The sequence below is a fragment of the Rhinoraja longicauda genome, chromosome 6 (assembly GCF_053455715.1).
Source record: "Rhinoraja longicauda isolate Sanriku21f chromosome 6, sRhiLon1.1, whole genome shotgun sequence".
NCBI classification, from domain to species: Eukaryota; Metazoa; Chordata; class Chondrichthyes; order Rajiformes; family Arhynchobatidae; genus Rhinoraja; species Rhinoraja longicauda.
In genome coordinates this window covers 21101640-21113676 of record NC_135958.1, presented here as the reverse complement: position 1 = coordinate 21113676, position 12037 = coordinate 21101640, and the positions used below count along the sequence as shown (strand labels likewise).

At 47.0% G+C, this 12037-nt stretch overlaps 1 protein-coding gene across 3 annotated transcripts; it reads right to left on the bottom strand.

Moving 5' to 3' along the window:
- On the bottom strand, window positions 1–11435 carry polr2c (RNA polymerase II subunit C). 3 transcript variants are annotated; one of them, XM_078400666.1, is made up of 9 exons: window positions 10722–11417; window positions 8970–9019; window positions 8826–8894; window positions 7517–7569; window positions 7230–7358; window positions 5801–5852; window positions 3683–3851; window positions 3352–3426; window positions 1–251 (listed from the first exon to the last, which is right to left on the bottom strand). In XM_078400666.1, exons 2-9 carry the CDS (start codon window positions 8989–8991, stop codon window positions 107–109), a joined length of 714 nt encoding a protein of 237 aa, XP_078256792.1. In that variant the 5' UTR covers window positions 8992–9019; window positions 10722–11417; the 3' UTR covers window positions 1–106. The 3 variants fall into 3 exon arrangements, with proteins under 3 accessions (XP_078256792.1, XP_078256790.1, XP_078256789.1); XM_078400664.1 differs by having other exon boundaries at window positions 10732–11417; XM_078400663.1 differs by having other exon boundaries at window positions 8826–9019; window positions 10732–11435.
- Between the last annotated feature and the right edge of the window lie 602 nt (window positions 11436–12037).

Sequence of the window (12037 nt, the reverse complement as noted above, 5' to 3'; positions counted from 1 at the left end):
AGCAGTAAAAAAATGTGAGCTTTATTGATATTTGGAACTGAGCAAAGTATCAGGTGGATGAGTCCTGGAAGGGTTCAGTGTTGGGTTGGCAGGAGGGCCGGCCCTGCTAATTGATGGTGAGTACGTCGCTCTGGATCTCGTGGCTCAGCATTGTCTGCAGGTCACTGAGTTTCTTCTTCAGCCCGGACAGGGCAGACAAGACTATTGTTTCTGGCCGCAGCGCTCCAGACGATTCAACGTTGAAGTAAAATCTGATGGGAACAAATTTCAAACTCTCAATTACCAGATAAAACAACACTGCAGACGTCCAGGTTTCAGAATTGTACCCTTTCATTTCTCTGAAACTGCCTGGCCAGGCCACCAAAGACTGACAGCACAGGACTGGCACCACCTGTTTCTTGCCTCTCCCTGCCATCAACATCATCCAACATTGTTCTGGATAACCACACTGTTGGCAGCAAAATCTGCAAAGACAGAGAATGCTGACGTTTCAGCTAAAGCTCCTTTCATCAGAACTGAGAAAGATTTAAAGTATAAGTTCTAATCGGTTGCTTAAGGGATGTGAATCATCTTAGCTCCATCCTTGCAATAGTTTTAGTATTGGTGCAGTTCTGGTAGCCCCATTACAGGAAAGATGTGGAGGCTTTGAAGAGGATGCAGAGATTTACTAGAATGTTCCCTGGATTTAGGGGGGTTTAGCTACTGGAAGAGATTGGACAGAGTTGGAATGATTTCCCTGGAACACCAGAAGTTGAGGGGAGACCTGATAGAAGTAGAAATTATGAAAGGCATAGATAGGTAGGGAGTTGGAATCTGTTTCCAGCCTGTTCCTGTGCTGTACTAATGTTCTAACGGAGCCTCATGTCCAATGGACAATATTTAAACTGCTTCAAATGCAAATGAGGTAGAACATTTATGTGTAATCTGCTGGAGAACATAGAACATTACAGCACAAGAACAGGCCCTTCGGCACACAATGTCTGCACCGAACATGATGCCAAAACCATCTCTTATCTACCTGCATGTAATCCATATCCATATGCTTATCCAAAAGTCTCTTAAATACCACAATTCTATGTGCCTCAACCATCAGCCCTGGTAGCGTGTTTCAGGCACTCACTGCCCGCTGCGGAGAAAAAAAAGCTAGTGAGGTTAAAAAAACCTAAAACTGAAACCCAAAACTGAACACTTCCAGGACTTAAAGTTATGCCTTCTAGTATCAGATATTTCAATCCTGGAAAAAGGGGCACATACCCAAGGATAGTGCCTCAGAGAGCAGGAGACAGAGGATCATTCACAGACAAACCCTGGAATCATGATAACTTGCTTTCACTCCAGTTCTCTGCACTGAAGTTGTACAACACAGAATCGGCCCCTTAGGCCCAGTTCATTCGGACCATCGACACGAATTGCATTTGCCTTCATTAGGTCCGAATCCTTCTCAGCCTTGCCTACATCTTTCTAAATGTCTCTTACATCAAAGATTATACACTAACCCTAACCTTCATCACCAGCTTTCGCAGTGAGTTCTCACAGTGACCAGTGGTATGCCGCAAGGATCTGGGCTGAGTCCCTTTGTCATGTGTCATCTATGTTAATGATCTATGTTAATGATTTGGATGAGAAGCGAGTTAGCATGACTAGTGAGTTTGCAGATGACATCTAAATTGGCACTGTGATGGACAGTGAAGATGGTTGTCCAATGTTACAATAGGATCTAGATCAACAAGGAAGGTGAGCAAGGGAATGGCTAACGGAACTCAGCCAAATGCAAAGTAGGGCATTTGAGGAAATTGTGGCATCACACAGAAGAGTTAGGATGTCATGTTACAGCTGTGTGGGATGTAGGCGAGACCACACATGGAATCGTATGTGCACTTTTGGTTACCATGCTACAGGATGAATCTGATTACGCCTAACGATAAAGATTAAGCGAAAGGTTCACAGGAATGTTACCTGGATTGGAAGGGCTGTGTAATAGAAGAGAGACTAGATAGGCTGGGACAGTTTTCCCCAGAGCAAAGGAAATTGAGGGGTGACCTTATAAATGTTTATAAAATCATGAGGGGAATAGATAGTCCCAGTCTTTTACCCAGGGTAGGGGAGTTTAAACCAACTGGGAAAGATTTAACAGGGACCCGATGGTCAGGTTTTTCCCATAAAGAGGATGGTGGATACATGGAACAAGATGTTAGAGGAAGAGGTGGGAACAACTATAGTTCAGGCTCTGCGATTCTAAATGTACAGCTCATCCTCTCATGTGCATCAGTCACCAAGTTGATGATTGATGGTCAACCATGGACCGTACACACAGTGGTTATTTGTGAACTGTTGCTGGTTGCCAGATGGTGCAATGTGCAGGTGACCTTATCTGAAGACTGGCCACACACCAGCAGAAAGCATGTTGGAGCTGAGGTGACAAGGAAGAGGGTAGACAGACAGAACCTTTTCCCCCCAGGGTGAAAATGTCAAAGACTAGAGAGTGTAGCTTTAAAGCAAGAGGGCAAAGTGTAAAAGAGATGTGCGGGGAAAGTTTTTTTTGCACACAGACTGGTGAATGCCTTGAACATGCTGCTGGGAGTAGTTTGGAGGCAGATACAATAGTGGCATTTAAGACACCTTTAGATCGGTAAATGATATGGAATGGAGGGATATGGATTATGCACAGGCAGGTAAGAGTTGGTCTTGGCATTATGATTGACACAAACATTGTGGACTGAAGGGCCTGTTGCTGTGCTGTACTGTTCTATGTTCCCCCTCACCTCAAACTTACTCTCTAAATCGTGAAGACTGTGACCATCCATCTTCTCTATGCCCCTTATGATTTAACATATGTCTGCAAGGCCACCCCTCAGCTTCCTTTACTTTCAGGGAGAAAGGTCTCAGCCTCCCCTTGTAACTCAAGCCTTCCAGTCCTGGTAACATCCTCGTGAATCTTATCTACATGCTTTTCAGCTTAAGTGACACCCTTCCTCTGGCTGTTTTGTAGAGTTGCAACGTGACAACCCAACTACTGTACTCAATGCCCTGACTGATGAAGGCTAGTGTACAAAAAGCCTTCTTCACCACCATCTATCCGTGTTCCCACTTTCAGAGAAGTCGGTACCTGTACCCAGAGGTCTCTGTTCTACAGAAGTTCCTTGGAGTCAACCATTTATGTTGCACATCTGCCATTCCTTGGCCCACTTTCCCAGTTCACCGAGACACTCTAAAGAACCAGAAAGAGCAGTATTGTTGGGGGGTGCATTTACATGGTGCGGTGGGCTCAATCTGTAAGGAGAGCTGCATTGGGAGGATAGAGTGTACTGTGTTTCACTGGGGGTGCTGAGTGTGTAGGACCAGAGTGCTCACCGTTCTGGTTTCCCATTGGGGTCATAGGGTGCCTGGACCTCCTCGTCGTCGAGCTCCGAGTACTCGCTCTTAGGCCTGCAGGTTCCATAAAAACACGTAAAAAAAAACGACTCGTTCTGTCAACATTCTGTCTCACCCTGTCCCTCCCGCCCCTCCGCAGATCTGGGATGCACCCCAATGACCGGGGACGCCCCTCCACCCCGCAGACCGGGAATGCCCTTCAACCCCCCTACCCCCCAGACCGGGGGTGCCCCACCTCCCCCTACAGACCAGGGAGCCGTCCAATTCTCACCTAGGGGTGGGGGGGGGATTGAAATAAGGTTGGTCCTACCATTCCTCGGGCTTGGGAAAGACGGTGTGCCGCAGGGCGTTGTCGGGGTCGTACTCGAATGAGACGCCTGCCGTCGGGTTCCATTTGGCGTGCTCCTTCCCAAAGCCCTTCTTAGCATAAGCTCGGAGCCGCAGCTCCTGACCTTTCCGCAGCTTCACAATCAGGATGTCTGAGGGAGGCAGTTAGGAACCTGTTCATTAATGGTCCCTCTCCCCTCAACAGTCCCCTCCCCCTGCCCAGAACAGACATTCTTCCTCCTCCCCAGAACACTTCCCACCCTGCCCCAGAACTATCACCTTTCTCAATATCGTCAACCCTCCCCCCAAAACATTACCTCCTCTCCCTCAGAACATGCACGACCCCTTCCAGAACTGTCACTACTCTTCCTTCAAATGCTCTCCCTTCCTCACAACAGAGGCCCTCCACCCTATCCCCCCTCTCATACCTGTACCCACTCACGGGAACGGGCCAACCCTCCAGATCTGGCACAGAAAATCCCGCAGTGATGATCAGAGGAAATACATGACACCATTCGCAAATGCATGAATTCAGTCAGTGGACTGATCCAGATTCAAGGACTCGATGGCAAACCTAGGTGAATATTCCATTGCTGTCACAGACTTCATCAGCAAATATGCAGAGGACTGTGTACCAAATAAAATGATACACGTGTTCCCAAACTGAAAACCATGTTTAAACCACAAGGTCCAATTCCAGGTAACTCCAAGTCTGCAGCATTCAAGTGAAATGATCCCGACCAGCATAAGAAATCTATCTATGGCCCTCACAGACCTACTATGGATGACAAGAAGGAATCCGGACCAAGTTGGAGTCTTGGGACAACGACATGGATATCCATGGGTTGTTGTGGGTCTGGCACTCTATAACCGGCAACAAAGCAAGGGCAGGGAGTATCGCTGGCAACAATGCATCCCTCCCCGATAAACTCAATGTATTCTGCCCATACTTTGAACAGAAGGTCGGCGGAGGAATACCACCCACCCCACTAGTCTCGGGTGCACCTATATCAATGGTTACGGTAGCAGACATAAGAGCCATCCCGAGAGTGAATCCGCAGAAAGCAACTGGTCTGGATGAAATTAGGATGAAATGGTGGTGCTGGCTCGAAGGGCCGAATGGCCTACTCCCGCACCTATTGTCTATATCCCTGGCCATTTCCTCAGGATCTGAGGAACTCAAGGGCGGCACAGTGGCACAGACCGCGGTAGAGCTGCTGGCTCACTGCGCCAGAGATTACTGGCGCTGTCTGTGTGGCATTCTCCAAGTACATTCTCCCTGTGACTGCATGGGTTTTCTCCAAGTTTCCCCCCACATTCCAAAGATGTGCAGATTTGTAGGTTAATTGGGTTCTACAAATTATCCCTAGTGTGCGGAATAAAACTAATGTGAATGGGTGACGATGGTCGGAGTGGACTCAGTGGGCCGAAGGGCCTGTTTCTAAGCTGTACAACTATGATACACCTTCTCATGGTGTAGAAGCTATGTTAACCTGTGGACCAGCTGCTATTCCCAAACACCTTCAACTACTTAGTACTCCATTCTGATCTATGATACTCTGTATCTTCCCTTTTGCTCTATCTATTGTACTCGAGTTTGAATTGATTGTATTTATGTATGGAATATCGCATCTATTTGGAGAGCATGCCCATCCAAGCTCTTCGCTGTATCTTGGTCTACGAGACAATAATAAACCTAAACAGATCTGTCCCCCCAGCCCCAAAAACTCCTCTCCCTCATGGAATCCTGACCCCTCCCTCTTACTCAAGAATGCTGCCTACCACCTCCTGGAAACCATGTCCCCTCCATCCTTCCCACAAACCTCATCTCTTTCACTCCTCCCTTGGAAGCGTTCCTTCTTCAGAAACCTGCCCTGCCCCACTCCCATAGAACTGTCCCTTCCAATAAATCCCTCAGAACCTTATCACTTACTCAATCAGAACCAGCCCGCTCCACCCCACTCTCTGTACTATGTCCCCTCCAATTTTTCCCTGGAACGCCATCTATTCCCATCTGAACATCCCCTTCTCCCCATCCCCGGAAACCTGTCCCCTCCACCTTCCCCTCCCTCCAAAGCCCCAACCGCTCGCCTTTCCTCACCATCTTGTTCCACGTAGTCATTGGGGTCATTGTCTCGGCTCCGGGACGTTACCTGGTTGAAGCAACAGAGATAGACACAAAGTGGTGGAGTAACTCAGCTGGTCAGGCAGCATCTCTAGTGAAAAAGGATGGGTGGCATTTCAAGTCGGGATCCTTCTTCAGACTGCCTAGGTAACAGAGGTGGTGAGCTGGTGATATTGATGATTACTTCCTAAATAATCAAAGGTGAGCCTGTCCCTGAGCAAAACACAGCGGGCAGCAGACAGTATTCGGGAGCAAAGCCGAAATCAACAAACCGCACCTGGGCAGGTCACTCTGTTTTGACAGCACAGTCTGACAATGTGACCAAAAATGAACAATCGGATCAGTATGTCTGCAGGAAAAGTCCGACTGGAGCATAACAATTTGCCAGCAGCTCTGCCTCCTGCACTGAAATCGCATTAGCACCAATATACATAGCTCACTGGCCTAACGTCAGTGGAAGTGCTTCTCTGTACATGGATGGAAATTTTTCTGACTGCGATCAGAAAGACGCAGAAGGGGCAAGTGGGATAGCACAGGCCCAGTTTACCAGCCGCTGCCAAATTTACTGTGTCATATTTTTATTGGAAAGGAATCGCATTACTCAGACCTAAGTGCAAGATTGGATGGGATTGTTGCAGGATTAAGGTTAGATCGGTGCCGATTCCCAGGGCCGAAGGGCCCATTTCCAGACTACTTTCCCGGTAGCTGTGATTCCTTAATTGCGCACAAGAGGATGTACAGTGGCGTAGCAGTAGAGCTGCTGCCTGACAGAGCCAGGGACCCAGGTTTGACCCGGACCATATGGACTGATGTACGGAGTTTTTTATGTTCTTCCTGTGACCGCATGGGATTTCCCCGGGTGTTCCGGTTTCCTCCTGCACTCCAAAGATGTAGGGGGGAAGGAGAAGACAATGGAGGACCCGGCGTGGGGGGACTGCCGTGAAGAACAATGGAGGACCCGGTGAGGGGGGACCGCCGTGAAGAACGGTGGGAGAACAAAGGGGGACCCGGTGTGGGGGAGGGCACTCTAGTTTTACAATCCTCTGCCCAGGGGATACGCCTGCATTTGTTGTTTGTTCATCATTACGGTTAAGGCACTGTGCACACGGCAGCCAGCCAACAGTCGCTTGTCTTTTTCTTTTTTTCACTTTTAATTTCAAGTTTTCGTGTACCTTGTGTGTTATGACTGACCAATTTCCCTCCGGGGATGAATAAAGCTGTATCGTATCGTTTACAGGTTAATTGGCTTTGGTAAATTTTCTCTGATGTGTAATTTAGCGTTAGTGTAGGGGGTGATGCTGGCTGGTAAGACTCCGTGGGCCCAAGGGCCTGTTTCCTCGCTGTATCTCTGAAGTCTAAAGTAAAGTCTGAAGTATAAAGAGCGGGATAACTGCAAAGCACTTACTGGGATAACACGGGAATTGTTAGACAACAGGTCCCTGGAGGTAACATGCCGTGTCTGATCTTCGTTACACTTAACATCTAGAGTCAGCTCCACCGAACATTCCGGGCAGAACTCATCGCATGTACAGTCCTGTGATGGAGACAGCAGTCAGTAACAAAGACATCAGGTGTACATTGATATATGTCGTATCAGCTCTCACTTGCAACCCCAACCAATAATATCACACATAATCACATTCAATCTTGCACGACTAGACCCACACACATCCTTTCACGCACACAACTTACCCTGGAGTACTGCATCTTATCCACAATATCATCACTTGTTAGAGGAACCAACCCTAAAACAAAATAAAACAAAGCTGAAATAAGCACAGCAAGTTCAATGGACACAGTGTGATTGATAAAGTATTTACAGCACAGAGACAAGACAGGAGACACAGAGATCTTTAGAAGCTAGAATTTTGAGAAAAAAGAGGCGCTGGCATAACTCAGGCAGCATCTCTGGAGAACACGGATAGGTGACATTCCACGTCAGAACTCTGCATGGTCTGAAGAAAAGTTCAGAACTGAAATGTCACCGATCCATGTTTTCCAGAAATGCCATCTGGCCCACTGAGTTACTTCAACACTTTGTGCTTCTTACACAGAGACAGGAATATACAGTTTTAACCCCCCAATGTAACAACCAGTGAACATCTAACCTACTGAGACATTTCTAGGTGAGCTCCTCACTCACCTCCGTTTATGTTAAAAAACTTGCTCTGCACGTCTCCTTTAAACGTTGCCCCTCTCTCCTTAAAGCCATGCCCTCGAGTATTTGATTTGTCAGTCCCAGGTAAAATATTCTGACTGTTTACTCAATTTATGCCCCATAATTTTATATACTTATATGAGATCTCTCCGCATTCCAGAGTAAATCGATCTAAGTCATAAGTGATAGGAGCAGAATTAAGCCATTCGGCCCATCAAGTCTGCTCCGCCATTCAATCATGGCTGATCTATCTCTCTCTCCTAAGCCCATTCTCCTACCATCTCCCCAAAACCCCTGACCCCAGTACTAATCAAGAATCTATCCATCTCTGCTTTAAAATTATCCATTGACTTGGCCTCCACAGCCTTCTGTGGCAAAGAATTCTACAGATTCACCACCCTCTGACTAAAGTCTGTCCAACATCTCCCTGAAGCTAATACCCCCTAATCCACCACAATCCTCTGTCCTCTACCAGTGAGTCAGTTCTGAATCCACACATCTAAGCCACTGTTAGTCGCATGCATCTTAATCTTCAGTATAAGCTTACCATGGGGGACTTTATCAAATGCCTTGCAAAAATCCATGTAGACAACATCCACCGCCCTACCCTCATTGATCATATTTGTCACCTCAAAAAACTCAATCAAGTTAGTAAGATTTATGTGGAACGACCTGCCAGAGGAAGTGAGCAGATACAATAACAATATTTAAAAGATATTTGGGCAAGAACATGATAGGAAAGGTTTAGAAGGAAATGAACCAAACAAGGATAAATTGGACTCGCTTAGATTGAGCATGGATGAGTTGGGCCATGCCTCCATGCTGTATGACTTTATGACTCACCAATTCTGTGTGCAATGAATTCATCGTGGAGAACTGAAGAATTTGCATCAATCTGAACCCAATCGATTGCTGCAAAGAGAAAACACGTGTGAGATTCCCCGACTTGATGAGGACGGCGAGTGCAGACAATGAATGCCAACTCACCCAACGTAGCTACTTCAGCCATCAAAACTCTGCGCAAAGCGTTGGCCACCCTGCAACACAAATGCGGAGAACTCACTGCTGAGGTACGACCCCTAGGACCCACACCCAGACAGACATCCCCACACCCTAACATCGGAACAAAGACCAGCTCCCTCTGACACCCAGAGAGACTGGCCACCTCCAGACTGACATACTGCAACACCACCATCCATCTACAGATCCCCACATCAGACATTTTCCCATTCCCTGGACAGACTCCCACTGGACACCTCCAACCCCAGACAGAGCCCCGTAACAACCCCAGGATGGGACAAACCCCCCTCCCCCCTCTAACACCCCAGCCCCGGACGGATCTCGCTCTGCACACCACCACTGCACAATGACCCCGACACCTCAACCCCCAGATTGTCCCCCCATACCCTAGACACTCACAGTGGAGGTCTGTCCCGCTTTTTCCTGACAGGGAGATTTGCTAGTGCTGCTTGGATAGAATTTGTTATACATGTCCACAAAAGTTGTCTCAAGCTGTATGTAGATGGCCCTATTAGAGAGGGGCAATACTGGAGATCCTGTTAGAAAACAAGTTTCCGAACAACTAAAGTGTCCGTGGGGAAGTGGTTTTGACCCAGTGACCATAATTCTATTAGTTTAAAGTAGTTATGGAAAAAGATAAAACAGGTTTTTCTTTTCTTCATGAATCTTCCATGGTTTAGCGCAGCTACGACAATAATATTCTCCTCCTGCATGATATGGGATGTCAGGGAGACTTCAAGTGACTTCAAGTGTCCCTGAGCACCACACATCTGGGAGGTGTGTCGAGCTGCAGCTTCTCACAGACCACCTTGGGGAACTGGAGCAGCAGCTGGATGGCCTCAGGATCATTCATCAGACTAGGATATTCGGGAGATAGGACATCGAGGTGGTTGCTGCTCGGGTACAGGAAGAAAGTAGATGGTGGCCACTAGAAAAGGAAATAGGCAGAAAGAGCAGGGATCGCCTGAGGCCATTTCCCTCAAAAACGGGTATGCATGACCCGTTGGATTCTGTAGGAAGGAACTGCAGATACTGGTTTAAACCAAAGATAGACACAAAATGCTGGAGTAACTCAGCGGATCAGACAGCATCTGTGGAGAAAAGGAATGTGACATATCGGTTCTTCAGAAGAGTCTCAACCTAAAACGTCACCTATTCCTTTTCTGCAGAGATACTGAGTTACTCTAGCTTTTTGTGTCTATACACTTTGCATTCTGTTGGAGGGATGACCAGTCAGGGGAGAACAGCAGCAGCAATCAGGTCTGTCGGGCTGAAGTTATAAGGAGAGTTATAAGTTATAAGGAGAGTCATATGGACATGCCATATGGAGGAGGCTGAGTGGTGACTTTATAGAGGTTTATAAAATCATGAAGGAAGTAGACAAGGTGGATGGTCAGTCTTATACCCAGGGGAAGGATGTCTTAAACAGGTGGGCAGAGGCGTCTGGTGAGTGGGGAAGATTTAAAGGTGATCTGAGAGGCAAGTGTTTCACACTGAGGCAGGTGGGAATATAGAACGCGCTGCCAGAGGCAGGTGCAATTACTGCATTTGGATAGTGGGTGGAAAAGAGGGAATTGGGCAACACGCGGGTAACTGGGACGAGCTCAGGTGGACAACTTGATCGGCAGGAACGATATGGAACCGCTGCGCTGTCCATGGTCAGTCAGTCCCCTCTTCCCCGTGGCCGTGCTACTTCTCTCCCTCACGCACATCCCTCACAGGTACTCACGACAGCTCCGTATTCTCCACGATGAACTTCACGTTCTCGTCCGTTAGTTCGGTGATGCGCACCGTGGGCTGGTTGGCGTACGGCATGGCGGCGACCCCTCCACCAAAGATAATACTCCACCGCCCAGACCCTGCTCCCTACCCAGCGAGCACTGCGCTTCCCGGCGAGCCCCGCGCCGCAACCTCTGCGCTTCTCAGGCCGCCCGGGAGAGGGCAGCACCCTCTGCCAGATCACCAAAGTACCAAGACAGAACACTCGACTCTGAAAACCGTAGTAAATAAATTTCAGCGCCATTTTAGTAGGCAGATTCTGTGTGCTAGACTGGGCAGTGTTCATAACTCTCTGCGATTTCTTGATATATAAAATGTTTGCAAACAATTATTTTTGTTCAACTTCTTGGATAAGTTGATAGTTGACAATTATAACTATTTCTTGAAGAGTTGCTGCTTCGTGATCTTTAAACTTTGGATGTTACTGATTGAATATTTGCACTAGAGATCCACTCTGTATCTGGCCAAATGATCATATTTAATGAACTGTTCTTCTTTGTTTTCTCTTGTTAGTTTTAATTTCACCTCCACGTGCTGAATCTCTTTTTGTTTTCTTTTAAAAAGTCATGGAAGCAGGGATTAGGCATTTGCAAACAATATAACTCTACTGTATCCACAATATAAATGAAAAGACATTTAACTTAATACTTAGAGCCAAGAAAATTTGAATCGGTGAATTGATTAGTTAAAAACCCTTGACAGGCACTAAAATCACCAATGCTGTCTGACGTGGTACAGAAGCATGAATCCAATTCAAATAGACAGTGTTGGAGTAAATCACCAGGTCAGGCAGCATCTCTGGAGAAAAAGGATGGGTAATGTTTCAGGTTGGGGCCCTTCGTTAGACAAGGGGGGGGGAGGTGAAGAGCTGGTATAAATCAGGACCTGATCTTTTCATTGGTTAGCTGATATGCGAAACAGTGCAACCCTGCATATCTCGCACACAAAATGATGTAAATCTTTCCATGAATGACAGAAATAAAAAGTGTTATCCTTGTTTATGAAGTTCATTTTTGAACTATGTAAAATTGAAGGGGTTGGTGCAATATACTGCTAACCCACAAATGTGTCGTTATGAGAAATTCACATTTGAAAAATGCATAAATCACAAAAAAAAGAAGGTGCCTATGTTATTTGACCAACTTATCGGTTTAATTTAAATATGAATTTTTTACTCTAGTATCTTTGCAGATCACCTCTGTCTCCATTCCCTGCCTAACATCGCCCTCGTCCCCCCCCCCACAAACACTCCCTCC

Coding starts and splice junctions, on each gene's coding strand:
- polr2c (XM_078400663.1), bottom strand. CDS start 10,817: ATGCCGTACGCCAACCAGCCCACGGTGCGCATCACCGAACTAACGGAC. Junction 3,852..5,800: donor TGACTACGTGGAACAAGATG/GTGAGGAAAGGC, acceptor TGCCTCCCTCAG/ACATCCTGATTGTGAAGCTG. Junction 3,427..3,682: donor TTTCCCAAGCCCGAGGAATG/GTAGGACCAACC, acceptor TGGAACCTGCAG/GCCTAAGAGCGAGTACTCGG.